Below are 23,158 nucleotides of genomic sequence, written 5' to 3' on the forward strand. Positions count from 1 at the left end.
ATTGATCCTAGCCATCCATCGACACCATCCACAACAGCTTCCAGCAGTAAACCCGAAATAGTCATAGGCGCACGCTACACATACGCAAGTCTAGTCACCACCAATACCTATCATAAGCATCATCGTACATCATCCACAGCGTCTTCTACTGCTCGGTCTTCTCCTCCACAGCCATCATCCACAGGACACCGATCTACCCCGTCCACCTCTGCTCAACCACATCCACCAAAGAAACATCAAAGAAAAAAGCCGCATCAGAAATCATTCAACGCGTTTTTAAAAGATACCAATGATGAATGGAGCGATGATATAAATGAAGTGAATACAATGGGCCCTATCACACCTACGCAAGGCGTCAGTGCAAAAGACAGTATTCAGCATCACCCTCCTCCGCCTGTGTCCGTTGTTCCTTTGAAAAAAGAGGAGAGACGCCGCTCCTCCACCGCCCTCTCCACTTTATCAGCCACCCCTTCCTCTCTGACCTCTCTCACAGCCTCCGATACGACCTCGACGACGACGACAACAACAACAACAACAACAAGCACCCTACAGACCGCCAAGGCGCATTCTACCACACCCATCCAAAAAAAGAAAAAGAAGCAGTCCAGCAGTCCGAACGGCATCAAAGACCACTATAAAGAGCTATTGCAAGACCCCACCAAACTACTCGACTACACAGACATTGAAGAAACAGCAGATCCGCTGCGAACGCAAAAATTCAAAGACGTGCTCTCCGTGTCCAACGTGGATCTGTCTGCTTTGCGCTCTCTCAGTTGGAGCGGCATCCCTCAAGAACTCAGAATGATGGCCTGGCAGCTCCTTTTTGGCTATCTTCCGTGCAATTCTGCCCGAAGAGGCCAAACCCTCGCACGCAAACGAAAGGAATACAGTGACAGTGTCGCCGTGACCTATGCCAGAGGCATCGCCGGACTCGACCAAGCCCTGTGGCACCAAATTCACATCGACATTCCTCGCACCAATCCCGGCATTCCCTTGTATCAATGCGAAGCAACCCAGCAGTGTCTCGAGCGCATCCTGTACATCTGGGCCATACGCCATCCAGCCAGCGGCTACGTACAAGGCATCAACGACTTGGTCACGCCCATCTTTCAAGTCTTTTTATCCGCTTACATCGACAACGACGACGTCGACCGAGACATCGAGCAGTACGACGTCGGCTCCTTGGACGAGGAGGTGCTCTCCGTCATCGAAGCCGACAGCTTTTGGTGCTTGTCGAAACTCTTGGACGGTATCCAGGACAACTACACCTTTGCCCAGCCCGGCATCCAGAGGCAAATCGTGACCTTGAAAGAACTCGTGTCGCGTATTGACGCCCGTCTGGCTCAGCATTTGCAAAATGAAACCATCGAGTTTATCCAGTTTGCTTTTCGATGGATGAACTGCTTGTTGATGCGTGAGCTGCCTCTGCGAGCCATCATCCGCATGTGGGATACCTATCTCGCCGAGGGGAGTTCAGAGGGTTTTTCAGAATTTCATGTCTACGTCTGTGCCGCCTTTTTGGTGAAATGGTCCCCTCAGTTGCAAAAACTGGATTTTCAAGGTGTCATGATCTTTCTACAGCAATTACCAACGCAAGGTTGGCAAGAAAAAGATGTCGAATTGCTGCTGTCCGAAGCTTACATGTGGAAAACCTTGTTTCATAATGCACCCAGCCATTTAAAATAGTTTTTTTTTTTTTTTTTTTTTTTTACACACACTTTCAAAAACATATATACCTTTTTTTTTTTTTTATATCATGGAATGGATGGACATAAAAAGCTATAGGCATCTCCCCTTCCTTTGCACATTTTTCTTTTCTACTCACAACAAAAAAAAAAAATTATTTTTTCTTTTTTTTTTTTTTTTTTTTTTTTTTTTTGTCTTCCAATGGTATTACTGTAGTGAACAAAAAAAGGAGTGGAGAACTGTTTCTAATCGCTACTTCAAGGAAATCCCCCCTAACAAGGTCCAAGAGCCAACAGATCACCGTTCAGGGTAAAATGATAGCCAGGAATAGATGTACGAACCCAGTGAAACCAAAACCCTTGCGCATGCGCAAAGCTTTATAAAGGGGAGGGGGATGAAAGAGCCCTTACAGTCTCTCTACTTGAGCAGTAGTACACTATCGTTACTTGCATGCAAAGACGTGACATGGGGAGGAAGACGAGAGGGAGGAGGAGGAGGAGGAGGAGAAGGTGGTGGTATCTGTCAATAAGGTGTCAATAGGTCGGTTCTCTGTATCACGGTGATACGATAACTTTCGCACTACAATGAGAGACAAAAGGAGGATTTGACATAAGCACTCAGAGCAAATCAACATAAACCAAGTCTTTGGGTACCTTTACCTGCGGCGTGGGGAAGGATGACTTGGGTAAGTGGGTCCAGTGCTTGCCAACAGACGTTCACAACATGGATGAATGAGCCAGCCTCTTGTCAATGAAAAAAGTAGTTTTTTGTTGCTCAATATCAGCAAAGAAAGACTGCGAGAGAAACAGTGACAATGACATAAAACCAACTTTTTTTCCTTCATATAGATATTACATGCGTTTGATAGAAAGGTAACTTTCTTTATTTCATTGACATAAAATGTGAAGGACATGTTAAATAAACATAATGTTACAAATGCTGCTGTTTATATATATATATTTATCTGTAAATAAATGGGATAATTCGGCCTTTTTTTTTTAAAAAAAAAAAAAAAAAAAAAAAAAAAACGGATAGGGAGGAGCATAACTTTTGTTGTAGTGAAAAGAGAAAAAACAATAAATCATTCGATAATGTGGATGGAAGAAAGAAAGGTGATACAAAAGATAAAAGAAGGAGTAGGATGCTGCTAAAAAAAGAGTTTATACAAATGTCCGGCTGCTGCCCGTTGCTATCAATAGAGTTGTTATAGGATGTTGGTAGAATAAAAAAGGTATAAAATACAAATGTTGAAAGAAAAATAATATGGCATAATGGGTGAAAACGAGAGTGTCAATGTTTGTGTGTTGTAAATGTTTGTTGCAAAACAAGATGTAGTAGTAGGATGGGAGAATAATCTAGCCAAAAGTGCTGACAATATTAGCTAAATGCAAAAGACTTGAAGCTTTGTCGTGGGTGGAAGTGGTTGGATGAAAAGTGGGAATAGGAGGGGGAAGCACGAAATGTTGCTTCAAAGCCATTTGTTGATGATGCATAGAGTAGAGGCTAGGAGCAGTAAATGGTTGATGAGCTGGTTCTAATAACACAATAGGAGGTGATGAAGGACAGCAACAGGCAGTCTCTGATAAAGGTGAAGACGAAGCGGCCGTTGCTGCTTGTGGAGGTGGCGACATGGAAGGAACACGTTCAGCAATGGCTGAAGGGCTAAAGTAGGATGAATCAGACGAAGAAGTGGATGATGTGGATAGAGCACGTCGCGAACGTCGGCTTACGTGAGCATTATTGCTCATAGTGGATGAAGGAGAAGAAGGGGTGGTGTTGGAATAAGGATGATGACGGCGATAGTAAGGGAGACCAGCTATGCGATTGATAACAGCATGAGTAGCACTAGGCATCGTGGTTGTTCTACGAGTTTGAGCAGCAGCAGCACTAGTAGCATTATCCAAGACGGTCGTATTGCCTGTTGCCATAAGAGGTTGGAAAGACAGGTGGTGCTCACGTCCGAGGTACGAGTGGCGATGCAATTGTGGTGAAGCTTCTTCCACATGCTTTGTTGGCTGCTTAACAGGTGTGATCTTTCTTTCTTTCTTTGACCGTTGTTGCTGTTGTTGTTGCTGATAACGAAGATTTCGGCGCACTTTTTGAGATAAGTGGGTGCGGTAGTGCTGCATCATATTGTCTTGACGGGAAAAGCGGCTGGGACAACCAGGATAAAGGCAATGAAAGTTTTTTTCACCGGTGTGAATACGGTTATGTCTAGCCAAATGACCACTACACCACAGACAAAGAGTTTAAATTTTTAGGATCAAACCGTAAACACAATGTTATACAAAAGGTACTGCATAATTATCAATAAATTACCTAGTAGTGAAGCTCTTGTTGCAACCAGGTTCCAAACAATGGAATTTTCGTTTATTTATAACGATCGCAGCTGAACTTAACAAAGGGTGCTCTTTGCTGATACAAGCCTTACGTTGGTGGCTGACTTTGCCAAAGGAGGGAACAGTACTCATAGCAGCAGTAGCAGCAGCATTGTCATTCAAAAGATTAAACATTTTGCCTGAGGCATCTTTAATAGATAAGATAGTTTCCATGTTGTTATAAAGTGTTATCGTTTTATATAAGTAAAGAAGCAAGTTAAGGAAAAAATTAAAATTTGATCTAAAAATGTATTAAGAAAGAAGAAGATCAACAGTTACTATTTAGAAAGGCTTTATATATCTTTATATTTTTTTTTTTCTGTACGTTTAAGCTTTTTTTTTAAGCATTTGTCCTTTTCGTAAGTTTAAATCACTCATCATCTTACGCACTGATTGAAATACAACGTGGGCCAGGATTGACCTCCCTTTTTTTTATAGATAAAAAGCTGTAGGTGTTCGCCCTGCATTACCAAAACGGAAATAAGCGACAACGTGCTTGTTTAATTTCTTTTTCTTTTGCACCAAAAAGCCCCCCCTTTTGATCAACCCTCCTTTAACGCTATATATTTATACAATCGATAGAAAACCATTCTCTTTGCCTAACCGCCAAGGTCTATATTTGTCACTGGAACAACCAATCAATTTTATGTTATAACAACTACTTATAGTGTATGGAAAAAGTAGTAGCTTATCTTGGCAGTATTATGTTTCCTTATTCAATTGATTGCGATCCCTTCTTCTCCAACCTACGTTATTACAATTTACCAAGATTAAGTAGCGATAAATTAATCTATTTGATTCCGGATCCGAGGCTATCAGGTTGTTTACTTCGTGTTTATATTTGCCACAAATCGTCAGATCCATAAAAAAGAAACCCAGTCTATGCACTATGGCAAAATCAATTACATCATTTTCTTTTTCTTTTCTCTCTCTCTCTATTTCTTAAAGAAAAAAAAGCCTCGAAGAGCTGATATTACACTACATGGCTTTTTTTATATTTTATATGAGGGCTTACGCTCAAAATGCAGAGGTAAGAAACTGTAATGAGCTTATTAAAATACATAAATTAAATCCGATCCTCGCCCATCATCTCTTTTTTATCTGTGCTCTTCGAAAGGTGTATACATGTTGAAGTTTCCTTAATCAAATATATTTGCTTGCCACATATTGATGGAACGATATACTACCACATGCCTTTAGGAGAATGTTAATGATGGGAACAACGTGGCATCCCTTTTTCCCTTTCATGAGCCTTCAAAAGGGATACAAAGTAGCGTGGTCGCCTCTAAAAAGGAGAGCAAAGAAAAATGATAGCTTCTGTTTTACCTAGAAACTGTTGTAGCAGAAGTTGGTAGTGATGAAATGTTCACAAATGTTATCCAAGTCAAGTTCCATAAGAAGTAAACAAGCACACATACACAGCAACCACAAATCCCTTGATCTTCTTTTTGTCTCACTATTCCTTTTATGTGATTACAGGATATATCGGATCAAGGGAAAAAATTAACCGTGCACAACTAAAGATCTTTGCAAATGGACACAACATATGCCGAGCCTATTTTAGCATCATTATACATTGCAAGTAGGATAGTGGCAAAGCCAAGAGATCTTTAACCATCTGTATATCTTTTTCATATAGGAGCGACCCTTTTCTGCTATAATTCTATCTTTAATGCAATTTGAGCATCACCCGTTTACATAGCCATATAGACAATAACTTGAAAAGCAAGTTTTCCATGCACAGAGAAGAAAAGGCTCTAGCTGTATTACAGCATACATCATACCTACTATTTCAGGTCTGTAGAAATGCTTTTGCTAGGATGTATTTCTCTTCTGCATACAATTCAATAGAGCAGAAGCTAATAAGAGGTCGCTTTCGTTTTGGGTATATTTTTGTTCTTTTTACTCGAGATTCATTAGAGTTTACAGATGTCTAAGCGTCCCTGTCTACAACTTTGACACAACTACTGATATTGCTCCCTTTTTTCTGTCCAATATAAGCTGTTGAAGCATTATGGACTAGCCCCTTAAACCTACCTTGAAGCTTTCTCAGCCTTGTTCCTGGGTCCTTTCTTTTTTTTTTCCCCTTTTTCCATGAGCTAATAATAACTGTATAATTGGTGGTGTACAACCTGTACTCTAGAAAAAACTTTCTGTGAGTTCTTAAAACCGCGCGCGTATATGCAGTCTTCAATTTTAAGACAGAGACTAAGCTGCATCAATATCTGTGAGATGCATAGATCTATGCGTCGTATCACTGCACCTCTACAGGCCAAAAATGCCTTTTTTGATTGAAAGGTTTGTTTTTATTGTTACTTGCCGATGGATGATTGTCAATTACTCAAAACCATGAACATTTAATTATTGATTTTTAAGAAAAGGAAAAAAGGTGACCAATTCATATCAATGATAGAGATGTGCTTCCATACACATTCATCGAAATGACGACGTATTTTTAATTGAAATTTTTCGCATCCATTTAGGACCATAAAAGCAAGCAAAAAAAAATTTCTATGTATTCAGCAAAATGCCTTGAATTATTGACAAGTCAAGATCAAGCAATCTTGATAAGGAATTGTGCATACATTTCCTATTGTGCGATAATACCATTTCATGACTTGGGGAAATTTACTCATACATTACATATGCATGCATAGACTCTATTTTTAACTCTTGAAAATTGTATCCGTTCACAGCTGATGAATGCTTCGATTCGCTGCATTTATTAGCAGAAGCTTGTAGTGATAATAGTAATTTTCTTTTGCCACTTTCTATTAGCACGTTGTTTTCATGACATACCAACGCCGGAATACAGCGCCTCAATATAAAGTTTAAAAGTTGATAGCCATATGTTATTCAGTTTATGGGCGCAGCTTTGATCAAATGGGTGGCCGTTTCAGGTCTGGGCATTCAAAATTAAAGGCTTATGGTTACTATCAATATTGAACTTGGTACTTCTAATAACTAACAAATGAAAAAGCAAATAAAACTACAATAAAAACGGTTTTTAAAGCATACTCAGGTATTATGCCTTAATGAGTTGATCCTACAGCATTTTATATTTTGCGCTTCTGTCAATCAAATATTATTGCGTCCTTTCTTTCGCGTTTTTGCAATATACACTCTGTTGTGAAATGGTTGCAATCGAAACTTTCAGTACATAAATTATATGTAGAAATCGGACAGAAGAATTTGATAATAATTACTTCAAGCTTCCAGAATTCTTTATGCCTAATTATAGCTATACCTTAGTGTTTCATCAAGGACACGTCACTGCTTTACATGCATCCTCCTTCGCCCTACAAACAGCTGGTGCTTTATAATCTGTTGTAATAATACTCTATGCAGCAATATAGTACAATTCAAAAACGAGATATCAGCAATGACGGATAGCTGTATATTTTCTCAGTTATGAGCCCAGCCTTAAAACCAACATAGTATTAAGACATGTTGTATATGTGAAGTAATTGTTTTCTTCTGAAGAGATTTATGTCAAGTTAATAAAGTCTACGTAAACGTGTATAAATATTCTATTCATAATTCGGTATATAGTAGATATGTTTGGCAAACATAACGTACATGTTGCGCATATGCAGCGAACTTAGCTGTTGATCATAGAGGAAAGGAATAGTGATTTCATGATCTTTGGTAGCTCTTTATTCTCAGTACAAACGTAAGCATGGCTACCCAGCGCCTTCTTCAATCTAAAATACAAATCAGTGATAAAATTTTATTACCGGGCCCAACATTATTCCCAGTTTTCTTTTGGGTGAAAGCCTTTAAATACTTACTGTTCTGCTTGATCTTGGATACTACCAATGAAAATCATTCTTGCTGTTACTCTGTCATCAGATTTTAAAACTGTCCCCCCACAAAAAACGGTTAAGCAATTTTACCACGTCAATTTCCATTTCATCAACAGCTAAGAAGAGCAGGTAGCATTTTTTCAGTATCTTACCTCTAGCAATATCATTTGGATGGATGTTGTATTGTGCAATATTAGCATCTGATATGATGACAACAAAGTAGTCGTCTGCTTCTTCTTGTACAATTTCTTTCATTGCATGGGACGCTGCCCCCAATGTATTATCGCCACTCAAACAATACTGAGAATGAGCTTTCATTTTACTGATAATCTCGAACTCGTCTTTTTCGGTTTTAGGATATTTGCCAGGCGAGACAAACTCAATATTGGCACCATCGCCACTGTGACCGACAATTTTATAAGCAAACTTGTGTTCAAATCCTCGGAACGCTTCCATTAACATGAGGGCTACTTCCATGGATCGTTCGAGACGGCGGTCATGCGTATTAAAGCGGTACATACTAACGTAAAAGAAGGAAATAATGATGTTTTAGTACATACTTCTGCAACGTCTAGTAGTTTGTCGCATACCTTGCTGACAGGTCAAAAACAAAGTTCATCCTTTTTGGCTTCTCTTGGAAAAGACCAAGTTCTGGGTCATCCTCACCTCGTTTCTTATAGATGGCTCTTTCACCAGTAAGGCCTTCAATGCTATGGTGGTATTTTATTTTTTTCAGATAAGAGAAAAAAAATGCCAATTTCAGTTTTTGTCAATATGCTCAGATCTCTCTATAAATTAGCTTTACATTTTGGTATCGTCCAGATCGCCGGAAGATTGGTTTTTCAGCCACACACGTTCATGTTTCTTCGCTTCGACACTTTCTAGGATGACGCGGAGCTCACGAACCTCACGGCGGATATTTTCCATTAACTTGGTGTATTGCTGAGGAAAGAAATATTAGTCTGGTTGAACCACCTACAATAAGAGCTCTTCTCACAAACCTGAAAATCAGCTTGATTCATATCAATTTTTGATAGCATCTTTTCCATTGCTTGATCATGCATCTCTCTTTTGGTTATTATGAGCAATATTTTAGAAAAGTTTTTTCTTGTTTAAAGGGTACAAGGATTTGTCAAAGACTTACTTTTGTGCCTTGCTGATAGCCTCAGGCTCATCACCTGCAGTTTTCTAACAGTAAGATCATTGGTAAGCATAAACCATTTATCATATATATATGTGACTAATCTTACCAATTTCAGATTTTCAATATCTTCAAATGATGCTTCTTCACGACCATTCTCGTTCATATTGTTACCCGAACCGTTCACACCTCCACCTCCAGAACCACCTTGTCCTATGACATCGCCTTCGCCTTGACCTGATGTTCCTCCTGAGCCTTGTCCTTGACCATTATTCTCACACTTAGCATCGCTATTACCTTGGTCACCTACTAGCTTATTGTTGTCATTATGGCCCAACTCTCCTTCATTTTTCTAACAATGTATATTTCATTTATGTAAGCAGTGTATTCTGTGATATGTACATATTATTTTTGAATAACTTACATCCTTATCAGTTTCATAAATAATAGAAAGAACTTTTTGATCGACACCGACCATTTGTTTCCATGTCTGTGCAGCTGTGTAAAGCTCATTGGAATTGACTTGCCAGATACGTACAGTACCTGCATTATCCAACGTAACAAGATTTCCATTAGGCAATTCACACATTGTAGCAGCAAATCTTTCTAATTGAAATTGAGTGTAAGTGGGTACCGGTGCTTCCCTAGGAAAATGAAATAGTAGTTATGAACGTCAAAGTTTGCTTTCACCCCTCTTTTTTCTTTTTGACAGCCTTACATGGCTCCTCCTACAATAGACAATGGTAACTTGATGCGCCAAATCTGATTTTTAAAAGGATTTACCAAGTCTAATGAGCCTTCACCACGACCATTTGTAGGTGGATGAATTATCGCTAACTGTTGAGTACGGTCTAGATACAAAGTGAATCCCTTGACTTTTCTTGTAGCTTCAGCAGCAGCACCATCAGCAGTTGGGAGACCCCTCAGATAAGAAAGTACGCGAATAACACCATCAGAGTTGAATTGAGAATAAGAGCATCCTTCCAATATTGAAGCATATTTACCAGAATGAGCATTCTGAGCAAACCTTGCGCCGGTAGCAAACTCTTTACCGTAAATATGGACCAACGGATCGATAGTTTGACCATTTTGCCCTAGTACTTGTACAGTCTCCATAACAGATGGGAATAATTGGTTACCTTCAGGTGTAATACAGTAAAGGTTAGCGTCACGACTGCCTCTAGCAAACCATAGTTTGTGATCAACGACATGAAGTTGTTGAATACGACGTGGAAGCGTGATGGTATGCTGCTTTGATGTGTTGAAATCTAAAATGGCGACATTGGGTTGATCTTCTTGATAAAAGACAAGAACACCAGTAGAGCTTAGACTAGTGCACATAATAGACTTGACGGGCTCCAATCCTCGAATAACTACTGATACAACCTTCTTCTTGTTAAAATTGCAACATAAAAGCTCATTGTTGGATGGATTATGTAGTGCTAGATATTTGATATCGCCTGCTAATGAGCGAATGACAGCGATACGCAGACGAGGAGGGGCTCTTTGAAGGGGAAAATATTCATACAAATCCAAGCTGTCTACATGTTTGTGAGAAGGCTCGACTCTGTGAAGAGTGACGGGGTTTGTCGTTACAACAAAAATTGTACCATCATCTACAGCAGCAATATCAAGAGCTTCTCCACGCGTTGATATATCAAAAGTGTAGAGCTGTTCCGAAAAAACGATGGATCGACCTTCTTTACGTTCGAGTGCTTTCCACTTCTTACCCACGTCGATGTCCCAACCACCACGTACAGCGATATCTTCAGTAAGTATTTTGAGTGCTTTTTCCTTATTGGCTGATGGTATCCGCTTCCATTGCTCGGTTAGAAGAGGCGAACTCAAAGAAATAACATCACCCAAATTCATCGAAAAATCGGATTCAAGTCCAATGGGTATACCATGCTTTTCGAAAATTTCAATGACCAGCTCTTTGGATGCTTGATCGTATTGATCAAAATCAAAGACATTTTGCAATATCTTTGAAATACCTTCCTCAGGATAAGTCTGGAGATGAAGCACAACATTTACCAATTCGCGAGTTGAGTAAGGATAAGTAATCAGCCCCTCATCTGTCAGTTTGCGCAAATCAGTAAAGGCACTAGATAGTTTCATAAGCAAATCTTCAGAGACATTGGGACCATATTTGCGCAGTAAGAACATTTCAGAAAGCATATCAGGATTGTCTACAGCATGACAGCTGAATACATCACCAATTTCCCGATAAAAGTCATTACCCAAGAATGGATAACCTGGCCGGTTAGCAAGAACCAGCATACGGAAGTTAGGATGCACCATAATGTAATTTTTGCTGTCTTGTATATCAGATTCTTTTGAGATGATGCGACGGCCATCTCCTAATAACATCTGTCCATCCTCTACTAAACTCTTCAAAACTGCTGTAACGTATGTAGGTGCCTTATCTGCTTCATCCACAACAAGTATGGTACCGTCTCTGACAGCTTTGACTAACGCAGAATCTTCGTACGTTAGCACACCGTTGACAATAGCGGGTGATGCCGTCAAGCTCTGTACAGTACTATCACGGTGCAATTGTATGTATTCACGAGGCAGTTGGAGCAACTGCAAAAAATAGTCCGCTAATTTGTTCTTACCCACACCTTGGTTACCGATTAAAAGTAAATGATCTCCCAATTGGTAGTCTTTAAGCATTTCTTTCAAAATTTCCGTATGTGCTGGATTTTCGTGGAATACCACTTTCGGGATGAGCATAGGGTTGCCACCCATGAAAACCGGCTCGACTACATTACCAATTCGAATTTGCTTTGGTGCTTCTCTGGAAGGCAACACCTCGATAAGAAGCTCCTTTTCTATATCTGTAGGTTTAGGAGGATAAATACCATTGGCAACCATCAACGAATGAAGGGCCTCACGGGCAACAGAAGGTAAGAAACGAGACAAAGCGGCTTTGTTAATGGCTACATACAGGCTTTCATCATCAAAATAAGCTAATCGACGGCAAATGCGTATAAGTTGCCGAGTCGACAAAGAGCTAGAAAGCATACGAATAGTATCATCCTTATCATGGCGCAATCTTCTCGAGAACGTCAGTAATTTTCTTAATTTATTCTCATCGACTCCTGGGGAAAGAGCCTTGAGGACATTTTGTTCTTCATGTGATGGAAGAGAATCAACAACAATAAAGTGAAACATGGAGAGGATTTCGGCCGTCAACCAAGCACCCGAATGGCTACCTGCTTGATCACTCGTGCCAGCCCTTGCCAAAGCAATAATGCGGAAAGAAGGATGAACAGGAAGAAGTCGCTTGGCTTCTAGTTCTTCCGGTGAGAATTTACGCAGTAGCTTTGCATACCGACGGCCACTGATTAAACGTGTACCATCGGGTAATTGGGTTTCACGATCTGCACAAAGACGCTGGAGCGTGTTGAGAGTACCGTAAGAAAGGGCTTCAATACCATCCAAGACAGCCAGATGTCCATGAATAGCAGCTTCAACTAATAATGAATTTTCCCAAACAGTATCGCCAGTAGCTGTTGTTGATCTGCGCTGAAGTAAATCACGAGAAGACATATCGCGGTAAAGCGGAATGTAATCAATGGTGTATCCTAATCGACGAGCAAAATTTCGGACCAGTGTAGATTTACCCACACCTTTCTGTGTGCCTATTAGACAGATGTCTTTGCCGCCAGCATGCAAAAGCACCATAGCAGAGAAAATTTCACTATGGTACGGAGTTTCGACAAAGTATTCGGCAGGGCTAAATTCAGCAGGACCACAATGTATAGGCAAGCCGATAGCATCACCGACATTGCTGTTGTGCTGAGGCATAAAAGTAGCAATAGCCCGGTGAATGTAAAAATAACCGTCAACTGTTATACTATCTTTGGAAGGTAGAGGTTCAATGTTGGCTATTGTATAACCGGAAGAGGTCTGACGAGCTTCTACATGGGCTTCGACAGTAGGTGATTTGACACCGAATCTCCTAAAAGCAGCTTCGATTACACTGAGCTGTTCAAGATCACATGTTGGTAGAAGTGGATAAGGGTATAATATATCAACCAGAAAACGAGGATGCACTTTTGGTACCATTGATAATAGAGGAGCTATGCTTTCTATTGTCATGGGGAATTCAGGAACTTCAACCTCACGGTGAGCATTTTTCTCTTGCACACCTAAGACCATACTAATGGAAACTAAGCGCTCGATCAACTCGCGCGGAACATTTTTGTTGTTTAACAAGCTCATCAACTGATTCACTTGTGTTTTGAAATCTGGCGCTCTAATATCTCTACTTTGAAAACGTGATCGCAAAGGTGGGTCCAACGGATATCCGACATAAGGTGGGATCGGTAAGCCTTTGATTAATAAAAGCAAAGCCAACGTAAGTACAGAATGGACCAATTGTAAATGGACTGTCTTTCTTCTTTACCTAAAGCAAACACCAGGAAACGCGGGCTCACCTTCTCGAATTTGGTATCCGAAGAACCAGTAACTTCTCTTGCTGTTAAGAATCGACCATCATCCAGTGACATTTCACGGTTCTCCAACAGGTTGTTTAATATGGGCAACACATTTCGTTCTGCTTTTTCAATTCCATCCAACACTAAAATTCGCCCATGAATAGCTGCTCTAACAGCTGCTTGATCGACATAAAAAGACGTGCTATTCTGCAATTCTCTTCTTTGCTTTAAATCGGCATCTGTCACATCTTTTGATAGCGCTACATATTCAATCCTAAAAAGGAAATTAATTGGATGTCTTTTCTTTAAATTTCTGTAAATGATGGATGACTTTACTCTCTTTGTGTCATTTCTGCATATTTCATAACAAGGTTTCGTCGTAAGGGACCTGGAGGGCCTAGTAGGAAAATGTCTTGACCAAGCTAATACATATATTTGTGATTTCTTCGGTCAGGAAAAACGAATAAGCCATCCAGTGCTGATGAATCAAGATTTACCTTGTCTTTTTGCATTATCCTTTTGGGCAAAAAATAAATGGATTAGTTTATTGCTGATTTTTTGTATATTTGCTTCATTCGAAGTTTTATTTACCATCTTAAATGCCTGAGTATATCCTAAAATAAGAAATAGTGTTAATACTTATTATATAAAGCATTCTTGGCTTCCCATCATAGTCTCTTTACTTGAGCCCCTTCGTAAAATGGTCCTGGTACTTCAGGTACCAATTCTGGATTTTCGGCGGGATAAACGTGCAAAATCACATCGCCAATTCGAACTGATTTTACGCTGACTATATTACCAGTGTGCCAATATTTATATTTAAGTATTTGCAATTATATGTTTATGAAGGCCAGCTAACTATACTTGGTGCGATAGCTGAGAATTTTTTGTTTGGCTTTAAAAGTAGATCTACCTTCGTGAATCAAGTCTTCATCTTCGGAATCTGACCACCCAGCTTTTGAAGGATCAAGAACAGCACCCAACTGTTTGAGTCTTCTTTTTGCTTGCTTGTTGCTGTTGGAAGCCATTTGGTGCTGATCGTATGTGTTGATTCAACCGATCGAATAAAGCAGGCAAAGAAGTAAAAGCTTTACTTAGAATGTGGGGGAAAATAAGGTAATTCAGATTTGAAATCAAATTTTAAGTAAACCATAAAAATTTAAACTTAGTCATCCTCTTTTCCCTTACGGTTAAGTATTTCTTTTATCAAAAAATCTCCTGTGACATGTGAGCACATAATGTCTTTTATACATTGTGTCTGCTCTGGCCAGTAAAGCAAGTGTAAATGATATTAAGAACCCTTTCAGAGGAGAAAAGGAAAGAAACGAAGGGAAAAGGAAGAGGTGAAGAGTAAAATACTAGCAGCTAAACGGATAACCAATCTATTAATAGTCGACCTGGGCGGTCCAAGGGCGATGTATATGATCCAATTTAAAGAGAATAGAATACATTACGGTGCGAACTAAGTCGCATATCTCATAAGGATTTAATGTGTAGACAGTAGTTTCTGCTGCTGCTGCTGCTTCTGTGCTGGCTATTTAAACATAGCACTGGCTTTTATTAATCTCTAATCTCATTTTCGATATTGGTGAGCCTACAGGTAATGTGTTGCTTGTTGCAGCTCAGGGCTAAAAAATTTCGAAGAGGGACGAAACATAATAATTTTGGAAGGGTCTTTGTCGTTCTCGTAGTTTCGTTCCTGGTAGAACTGCTTGTACAATTAGTGTATTCCCATTTATTGTACGTAAGTTTCGCTTTTTATCATACCAATTACTTTTCGTAATTAAGTATTGAGCATCATTGCCTTCATTAGTGAGCCATATTTCATGGCACTTATATTTATTTAGAACTGCCCAAGAAAATACTCTCCTCAAAATCACTTTAAAATGTCTTTGGTATTTTGAAAGTTTTTAAAATCGACTAGTTTGTTTATTATGTTATAGCATTCTTCCTATCATTACTTACGTAACATTAGCAAGATCCTTTGTTATGCAAATTAACTGTATGAAAAGTAATGAAGAAATGAGAAATACTTATCAAAGAGTTTAAAGCAGACATAAGAGATAAATAAATATTGTGATTATTCACCAACAAAAGTAAAATACGTTACTGGGAATTATAGATGCGATTATAGATCGAGATACATAATGCAACAGTAATACCACCGGTAGCAAAGCCTACCAACCAATCAGCATTAAACGCTCTTCTCTTTGTACTGCCTTCTAAGGTTGATGACTCCGTAACAGTAGAGGAAACGCTACTCTTCTTTCCTCTGTCCTTGGCAGTAGTGTGTAACTTGTTATTCTCAGAAAGATACTGAATCTCATCGAATAGAGCGATATTCAATTTAAACGCGCGAATAGCTTCATCAACAATAGTATCTATATGTGTATTTTAATAGAAAGGAAGTATTGACCGTGAGTAGGTGCTCAATTTCACAAGGAACATTTACTGAGGTTTTGAATTTTACCTTTCATCTCTTGAGTGACACGAGCTTCATTAAGACATTGTCGGTAAAGAGTCTTGAATTCAGTATGATTGCCAATGTGATCAAAATTATAGAATTCTAATCCCTCATAAGAATCCCATGCAGGATCGCTTGCACTAATTTTTAAAACATGTTTTTTCAAACGCTTCGCCAAGATTTGACCACCTAAAATATGGAACAAATGAGAAAATGACTTTTTTTTTTATGGTAATAGATTGATTACGTTACCACTCAGATCACCCAAATAACGGGCGTAACTATGAGCAATCAAAAGGGAAGGATCCTTGGCAGCAGCGTCTTGTAAAGAAGTGATATAATTTTGTACAGCAGGGGTAATATTCTTGAAATCAGTCATTTCAGCAACACGATTCTTTCCGTAATAGTATTCTATATCTATTTTGAAATACAACGTTTAGATACTTATAGTTAAAGCTAAATGCTCCTTATCTTTACCTTTCAGAAGAGCGTTTTCACGATTCAGTTCGTAAGGAAAATGCACTTTTTGAACGACAGGATTATGCTTGTGCTGGGCTAGTAAGTTTTCCAAGGTTCTGTATACAAAATACAGAGAAGTGACATATCTGCCATATTCATCAACATTTATTTCACCGTTCAGGAAACGCCTATAGGGAAAAATAAGAATAAGGATTACAATAGGGCCAAAAAAAAAACAAAAAAAAAAAAAAAAGTTACTTTGTGAATACACTATTTTCAGCTGCACTATGTACAATTTTGGTTCCTTCTCTCATAGCAGATGCTAATTCAGGGGTCTCAAGATAGTCTTGAGAGAGCTTGTTAGTCGATGTCACCTGGGTTTCAGGAATAATACGATTCATATTGCTTGTAAATTTGACTTCGTTGTCTATATCAATTTATGAATGGTTAGGTTGTCGCCTACTACTTCCCCTGTTTTTTTTTTTTTTTTTTCTTTAAAAAAAATAAAATAAAAAAAGATAGGAGCATATTCATTACTTTCATTCATGGGATGTCTGCCTGGTGATTCATCCATCAGGTGGTGTCCTATCTGACCATCTTCATAAAGGAAAAGAAGAAATGGAGCGAGTCAGTAACCATTATACAGCCTACCTTTCCATTTAACTCTGATTTAAAAAATAAGAGTAAAGGGTATAGCTAACCTTTTTTTTCGAGACTACTATCAATTACCGCCCAGGTTATTAGTCCATCAGAGATAAAGAAAGGGTGATTGTTTGATCAAGACTTACTGATTATCTTCTGATTTAGAGATATGGAAAGGGCAAACAGGAGCAGGACTGACAATAGCACTCATTTGGATTTGTTTATATGGCTTGAACGAAGAAGTAGGATACTGCAAAAGCTTTCAAAGGAAAGATAACAAAGTAGATGGGATTAAAAGGAAAGAAGGTTATCAGATCATTTTTATAGCTAATTCATTTCACATCTAAACAGAAAATCTGATAACTTTAATTTCCTATTTTGAGAGCGGGATTCTACTCCTGCTAATGATTTCTCTATTGTTCTTATCTCCGCTGCAAAGAAATTTTTTAATTACTCATTCAACTTTTTTTGAGAATATACGTCAGGGAAAAGTATCCTTCTAATGATAGAATATAGATAATTTCAAGACAGAGAAATGAAATAACACTTATCTTTTTTAAAAAGTTCGCGTAGATTCTGACTGACGAAGATTTACTTATTTGTTAGTGCTTCAGCTGAATCTGAAAAATGGACCCTACTACACAATCGGCGCAATTCGATTATTCTCATTGTTCTTTTTGATGTCTCCTGTGATAGTACGTAGGAATACAGAAAAAAAAAGAAGACTCAAAAGAGACTACGATGAGTACAGTATTGATGAAGACGGCAAAAAGATCCAAAGATAGCATGAGTTATATTCACCAGCTATCTGGATCTCATGTTTTACAGACTAAATAACAAAGCAGTTATCAGAATTCTATTGTTCCACATTTCAGCTGAACATGTGCTTCAGTGCTCTTACAAATCAATGATGTTCCCTTATCAGATTTTTTTTTCTTATTGTTCTGCAAAACTTAGAACACCGCCGTACAGCCATGAGTGTTCAAAATTCTCATTTCCATTTCTTTCAAACTTATCAAGTCAATAACTTGCACAGAAAAAGCATATTTTCTTTTTCAAAGAGAAAGTAAGCAAGATATAATTCAAATTCACGCCTTTAATATTGGTAAATGTGCAAAGAGAAGAAACCGGAGTCGGAGCATCTATAATTTCGATACTAATGAAATCCACATCATAATACGCAACGCAGTAAACAGGACATGATGACAGACGCTATCGTCAGGTTTCAGTTATTTAGATACTACTGTTGAATAGCAATAGTTTTTCGGGACGAATGACAGAATGCAAAAATTGCCTAGTAACGGTATTTACCAAGATCACAGACGTACAGTCTTCTCTGATCGGTTTAAGCCGCAACGTCGGGTCTGATCGGTCAAAGCTGTTGAGAAACTAACTTTTTTTTTTTTTTTTTTTTTTTTTTACTCTTTTCAATGCCATCACATGGATAAGAATCTCTACTCCAATATCATCGCATTGAATTTGCGATTGTGATGCGAAGAGTGGAATAAAAGCAGCCTTAGCCATTCTAAATTATTGTCTTTCTCCAACAGCTTCTAAAAGTCTGAAGTGCGGACCCGGCAAACTTTTGCATTCAAGTTGAGGACGGAGGAAAAAAAATTGGGAGGACTAAGAAAAGTCAAGTTCAAGAATTGAGACAGGGTTATGGGTTGAACAAAATGTACTATGACACGTCGAAGCTAAGTTGACTGCGAAGATATTTATGCTGGAAAGGGAGCTGAAGCCATGGATAATGTAGACGAGCAATGGTTACTTAGTTTTGATATGTACCCCCCACTCTCAAGTTTCATCAACTCCGCGAATTTTGGAAATCCTCACAGAACCATCTCCTCACATAAAAAATGGGTAGCGGAGATTGCAGGCATTGTTTATGTCATCACATTTTACTGCCCACAATTTTACGACGCCATGGCTGCACCCGCTATTGTATCAACAAAAAGGGCAAAACAATAGAACAGTTCTCTTTTTCTTTTTTCAACAGAAGCCATTAATTTTTATCAAGGGACCTCTTAATCGATCGTTTCTATATCAACGTTCAACAAACATATAATTCAGCTTACACTAATATTTGTCACGTTGAAATAAGTAAAAGAAGCATCGAAAAAAGTGATCTATTCTAAATGATTTGGACCAAAGTTCGACACTTAAACCATTTGCAAAAACAACGTTTGACCAACAGACTATTTGTAACAGTAGCCTTTGGTGCAGTATTGACTGTTGCAGGCCCTACCTTATTGCCATGCCCAGCCTATGAAAATACAAACGAACGTGCTGCATTTTTAGAAGAGGACAATAGCAAAAACGCAACAGTTTCAGGAACAGGAAAGAATAAGAAAAAGAAAGTCGTGATAGTGAAGAAGAGAAAAAGAACAGAAACAGGACAGATTGTTAAACAAGCGCTCATTGGCAAAGAATGACAATTTCCAGAATCTCAACAACACTTTCACTCATCACTCAAGATTCCACCTCCTCTTCACCTCTTCTAACTTATTTTTAACAAAACGACAACGACCTCTTTTTTAAACTACAAGATCAGCATCTCTTGTTGAAAAGACACGATAAATAATACCAACTATATTTAATTTATAATTAGAATTCTAAAATGACTTCTACACCTGCAGTGATTTCATGATCAACAAAGATCAAATGCTTTTATATAACCCCGTCAAAACAGTATTGAAGAACAATAGCAAAAAAAAAAAAAGAATTTAATAAACAAACTTTCTTGAAACTTGCTGGGTTTCTTCTGCTATATTCACCCAAGCTTGAACAGTAAAGGTGATTTGAGCGACCAAAACGCTCACTCTCAAAAAAAATTTTGCCCAAAAAGTCCTTAAAAAAATATGAAACAAAAAGATCGAAAAGCTCATGTGGACTCGTTGTATTAAATAGCCTAATTTATTGGTGGTTCTCTCCTCTCTTTCCTTTTATTTTTGTTTCTGTCCAGATACTTTTTCTTTCTGATTGCCCACAAATGAAACTACTATTACCTCTATTAACCCTCGTAGGGCTCGCCTTGGCCGATTTTAATGTCAATGAATTGGATGCTGTGAACCCACCCGCTTTAAGCCAACCAACACTCAACAACCAAGGACTTGCGTGCAATAGTAAGATCTTATCGACGTAACAATTGAAACGGATGCAGGAATTAATCATTTATACTTTGATCGTTTCAACCCTTTTCAGTTTCAACTATCTCCTGCCATTGGAGTGGGCCAGTCGATGCTTGCTGTTCACCTAAATATGGGTTGGTTGTTCTTGCCCAACAATGGGCTCCAGGATTTGGCCCTGCTGACGAATTTACTCTTCATGGTACAGGAAATCTTTTTATCCTTTTTCATGTTAACCTATTCTTGACACGCACTGACTTTGTTAAATTCCTGTTAAAGGTTTATGGCCCGATACTTGGTAATCGAAACGAAAATTGAACCATTTAAACATCTAAAGGTAAACAAGCTTGCTTATGATTCTCTTATCTTTCATTTTGAAAAATAGTGCTGGTCGCATGGCCCCTCCTCAAGGTTGTGATAACTCTAGGAAAGCTAGCAATATTGCCCAAATCATCAGCAGCATGAACAGCACACTTTACAACCGTATGGCTACTTTCTGGCCCAGTAACAAAGGTGACAATAACTGGTACATTGGATCTCTTTTTCTTTTTGACATTCTAATCCGTTCGGTCATAAATTTAATTGTTTCTGGTTTTTTCTTACATGATGTTATGTACAATTTAGGTTTTGGTCACATGAATGGACTAAGCACGGCACGTGTGTAAGTACTTTACGTCCTACTTGCTACGGCTCCAATTACAAGAAATATCAAGATGTGGTTGATTATTTCACGGTAACGTAGAATACAACGTCATTTGTCCAAAACGCGTCTTCAAATTTTAGACATATACTGACTATGTACCACCGTTTATTGAATCGACTCATCCAGAAAGTACTCGATCTCCGTGATCAATACGATATTTTTGGTGCTCTCAAGTAAAGTTTTTATTTAGTAAAAAATACGTATAACAGTGAGGTTGTGATCACATATCTGACATTATCGTTTTATCCTATGATGATAGCTTGAACGGCGTTGGTCCTGGTAGATATTATAATGTTGAAACTGTTCGTCAAGCGATTCAAAAATCGTTCGGTGCTTCTGCTAAACTTGATTGTCGTGGTGACAGACTTTCCGAAGTCTCGCTTTACTTTTATGTTCAAGGCCGTGATAAGTACATTCCTACCAATGCCCTCTCTTATGGTAGTTGTAGAGGACGAGTCTTCTTTGCAAAGAAATAAAATCCTAACAACAGACAACAATAACATACACGCATATCTTTATCTAAATAGAGCATAACATCCTCCCTACTTATTCCCCTTCCCCCATTTTTTTCCTTCAAATCGTTCACGCAAGTTTCTTTTTGATTTATTATACTTATAGGTCTATTTCTCTCCACATGAATAGATCAAAGACCCTTTCAACGATAAATATATACACATAATAAAAATGCTGAATGCCTCTGTATCGTTAGCAAAGACTATTAGGCTGTTTAAAAATCGTAATTATCATCTTCCATTGCCTCTCTTCCGCGCTTGGCCGGAGGTTCAGTTATGGATGATGCGTTTGTCATATTTGTATTCGCTGGTGATTTTGATCCTGCCGGTGTTGTGTCTGATGTGTCTATTGCCATTGCTGTATTAGAAGTGGCATGCTTTGTTGTGTTATTCGTTGCAGAATGTTTGGTTGGAGGAGGTGCCTATTTTAGTTGTAATTTATAACGTTAAGGCCTATTTACAGGACTTCTTTTAGAGAACAACAGTCATGCTTACATCTGGCACGATAGAAAAGTTGATTCCTGTTAGACAATGCTTATCGGCTGGTAATCGAATGCCGTATTTTTCAGGTATGAGAGGTAAAGGTTGTTTGTTCTTTTCTTGAGCCAATTCTAGCAAAAACTATGCGCCATTTTATAGTAATGCGTTAGATTTAATTGAAAACACTGAAAGTGGCGAGTTGTCAATATTGTTCAATAAAGCTAACCTCTTTGGGTGGTGGATTTGTAAATGAGTGATTTACACGTCCCTGTATAGCCAATTGTATGTCTTCTAAATCTAAATCAGGCTTGTTGGCATGTTCCGAATAAACCAGTGCATCTTGGAACACATCTGTTGTATATCCTATATTTATACACGTTATGACCATGTTAGAAATCGACTCATGAAAGTTCTCGGCGAACTATGTTGCTGATCATTTACTATGTGCAAATTGCAGTAATTGATGAACTACTTTTGGATCATAATCTTCTACACCTAACGATTGAAGTATTAGGGAAACAATACGTGCATCGCGAGGTTGAACGGGTTGTTTCGAAGAGTCAGGAGCCATATTAATGAATAAAAGAAAAAAATGTTTTTTCACAGATGTAAAGAATTTAGTTATAAGGGAAAAATGCAAATGAAATACGTTTAAACAAAGGATTTTTATTACTGACATTTTTTAAAGCCCAATGGACACGAGATATTAAACTTATCTAAATTGCCCGGGGCAGCTCCAAAGGATGAGGAGAATCTAAAAACCCCTTAGGGCTCAAGGGTAATAAGGATTATGTACTAAAGGGTTGGGGGAGGGGAAGAGGGTAACCAGTCGAGCAATAGGTGCCCTAACCGAGGAGTTGTAGGCGGCTCTCGAGAGTGGTGTAAGTAGTCGAGTTCAAACAAAATGTGACAAAGTACTGGCCATAGAAAATGCCAGTTTTGTATTTGGGATGGGTTTTTGATCGGATGTGTAGGAAGACGGTTGAGGACATAGGATATGGGATCACAGACTGATGTGGGGAGTCGTAGGCGGTGGTGCATGCAAATGAAATACAGTGTTTTAACTGCTATTTCAGACTTTTCACAAATTTTATTGGAAACTATTAAATCTTTAATTTAGACAACTTTCAATTATTTTACGATGAAGCGGTATATTATTCTTGGACGATTTCGCTGATAATCAATTATACAGTATCATCCAAGCAGCATTAAGGATGGCGTACAAGCTAGTCCTAAAAATGAGTCTTCATTAGTAAGGAAGTCGCTAAGAAAGTTCTTATTGGCGTGACTTTGCAATAGGACGAGCTACAAAAA

At 38.5% G+C, this 23,158-nt stretch overlaps 6 protein-coding genes across 6 annotated transcripts; 2 read left to right on the top strand and 4 right to left on the bottom strand.

The window, feature by feature from the left end:
* Positions 1-452: 452 nt before the first annotated feature.
* Positions 453-1,709, top strand: BDF20DRAFT_843512 (RabGAP/TBC). Its single transcript, XM_053079570.1, has one exon. The coding sequence runs from the start codon at positions 802-804 to the stop codon at positions 1,684-1,686; it is 885 nt and encodes a 294-aa protein (XP_052940497.1). The 5' UTR covers positions 453-801; the 3' UTR covers positions 1,687-1,709.
* Positions 1,710-2,713: 1,004 nt separating this feature from the next.
* Positions 2,714-4,598, bottom strand: BDF20DRAFT_843516 (uncharacterized protein). Its single transcript, XM_053079571.1, has 2 exons — positions 4,006-4,598; positions 2,714-3,915 (listed from the first exon to the last, which is right to left on the bottom strand). The coding sequence occupies exons 1-2, from the start codon at positions 4,236-4,238 to the stop codon at positions 3,042-3,044; spliced, it is 1,107 nt and encodes a 368-aa protein (XP_052940498.1). The 5' UTR covers positions 4,239-4,598; the 3' UTR covers positions 2,714-3,041.
* Positions 4,599-7,665: 3,067 nt separating this feature from the next.
* On the bottom strand, positions 7,666-14,484 carry BDF20DRAFT_831298 (AAA domain-containing protein; the record flags this gene model as incomplete). Its single annotated transcript, XM_053078432.1, has 16 exons — positions 7,666-7,768; positions 7,856-7,925; positions 8,023-8,390; positions 8,461-8,580; positions 8,676-8,812; positions 8,872-8,938; positions 9,015-9,058; positions 9,121-9,363; positions 9,436-9,655; positions 9,730-13,351; positions 13,426-13,730; positions 13,793-13,878; positions 13,954-13,972; positions 14,048-14,070; positions 14,140-14,246; positions 14,370-14,484. The coding sequence occupies 16 exons, from the start codon at positions 14,482-14,484 to the stop codon at positions 7,666-7,668; spliced, it is 5,649 nt and encodes a 1,882-aa protein (XP_052940499.1).
* Positions 14,485-15,327: 843 nt separating this feature from the next.
* BDF20DRAFT_843573 (heme oxygenase-domain-containing protein) lies at positions 15,328-17,308 on the bottom strand. Its single transcript, XM_053079572.1, has 7 exons — positions 17,081-17,308; positions 16,917-16,976; positions 16,638-16,806; positions 16,398-16,567; positions 16,173-16,337; positions 15,927-16,109; positions 15,328-15,837 (listed from the first exon to the last, which is right to left on the bottom strand). Exons 2-7 carry the CDS (start codon positions 16,951-16,953, stop codon positions 15,563-15,565), a joined length of 999 nt encoding a protein of 332 aa, XP_052940500.1. The 5' UTR covers positions 16,954-16,976; positions 17,081-17,308; the 3' UTR covers positions 15,328-15,562.
* A 2,428-nt stretch (positions 17,309-19,736) lies between these two features.
* Positions 19,737-21,432, top strand: BDF20DRAFT_31520 (ribonuclease T2-like protein). The gene is made up of 8 exons (XM_053075189.1): positions 19,737-19,868; positions 19,987-20,146; positions 20,226-20,351; positions 20,429-20,447; positions 20,535-20,675; positions 20,774-20,882; positions 20,979-21,025; positions 21,112-21,432. Exons 2-8 carry the CDS (start codon positions 20,014-20,016, stop codon positions 21,326-21,328), a joined length of 792 nt encoding a protein of 263 aa, XP_052940501.1. The 5' UTR covers positions 19,737-19,868; positions 19,987-20,013; the 3' UTR covers positions 21,329-21,432.
* Positions 21,433-21,835: 403 nt separating this feature from the next.
* Positions 21,836-22,415, bottom strand: BDF20DRAFT_810775 (transcription initiation factor TAFII31; the record flags this gene model as incomplete). The annotated part of the gene is made up of 3 exons (XM_053076621.1): positions 21,836-21,985; positions 22,071-22,207; positions 22,286-22,415. The coding sequence occupies 3 exons, from the start codon at positions 22,413-22,415 to the stop codon at positions 21,836-21,838; spliced, it is 417 nt and encodes a 138-aa protein (XP_052940502.1).
* Between the last annotated feature and the right edge of the window lie 743 nt (positions 22,416-23,158).

The sequence above is a fragment of the Mycotypha africana genome (assembly GCF_025528875.1).
Source record: "Mycotypha africana strain NRRL 2978 chromosome Unknown BDF20scaffold_1, whole genome shotgun sequence".
Classification (NCBI taxonomy): Eukaryota; Fungi; Mucoromycota; class Mucoromycetes; order Mucorales; family Mycotyphaceae; genus Mycotypha; species Mycotypha africana.

Excerpts from the sequence above, each read along its gene's own strand:
- BDF20DRAFT_843516 (XM_053079571.1), bottom strand. The coding sequence starts at position 4,238 with ATGGAAACTATCTTATCTATTAAAGATGCCTCAGGCAAAATGTTTAAT. Across the intron at positions 3,916-4,005 it reads AACAAGAGCTTCACTACTAG|TGGTCATTTGGCTAGACATA; the intron begins GTAATTTATTGA and ends TCTGTGGTGTAG.
- BDF20DRAFT_843573 (XM_053079572.1), bottom strand. The coding sequence starts at position 16,953 with ATGGATGAATCACCAGGCAGACATCCCATGAATGAAA. Across the intron at positions 16,568-16,637 it reads GAAAATAGTGTATTCACAAA|GCGTTTCCTGAACGGTGAAA; the intron begins GTAACTTTTTTT and ends TTTTCCCTATAG. Across the intron at positions 16,110-16,172 it reads TTATTTGGGTGATCTGAGTG|GTGGTCAAATCTTGGCGAAG; the intron begins GTAACGTAATCA and ends TCCATATTTTAG.
- BDF20DRAFT_31520 (XM_053075189.1), top strand. The coding sequence starts at position 20,014 with ATGAAACTACTATTACCTCTATTAACCCTCGTAGGGCTCGCCTTGGCC. Across the intron at positions 20,676-20,773 it reads AACAAAGGTGACAATAACTG|GTTTTGGTCACATGAATGGA; the intron begins GTACATTGGATC and ends TGTACAATTTAG. Across the intron at positions 20,883-20,978 it reads ATGTGGTTGATTATTTCACG|AAAGTACTCGATCTCCGTGA; the intron begins GTAACGTAGAAT and ends CGACTCATCCAG.
- BDF20DRAFT_843512 (XM_053079570.1), top strand. The coding sequence starts at position 802 with ATGATGGCCTGGCAGCTCCTTTTTGGCTATCTTCCGTGCAATTCTGCC.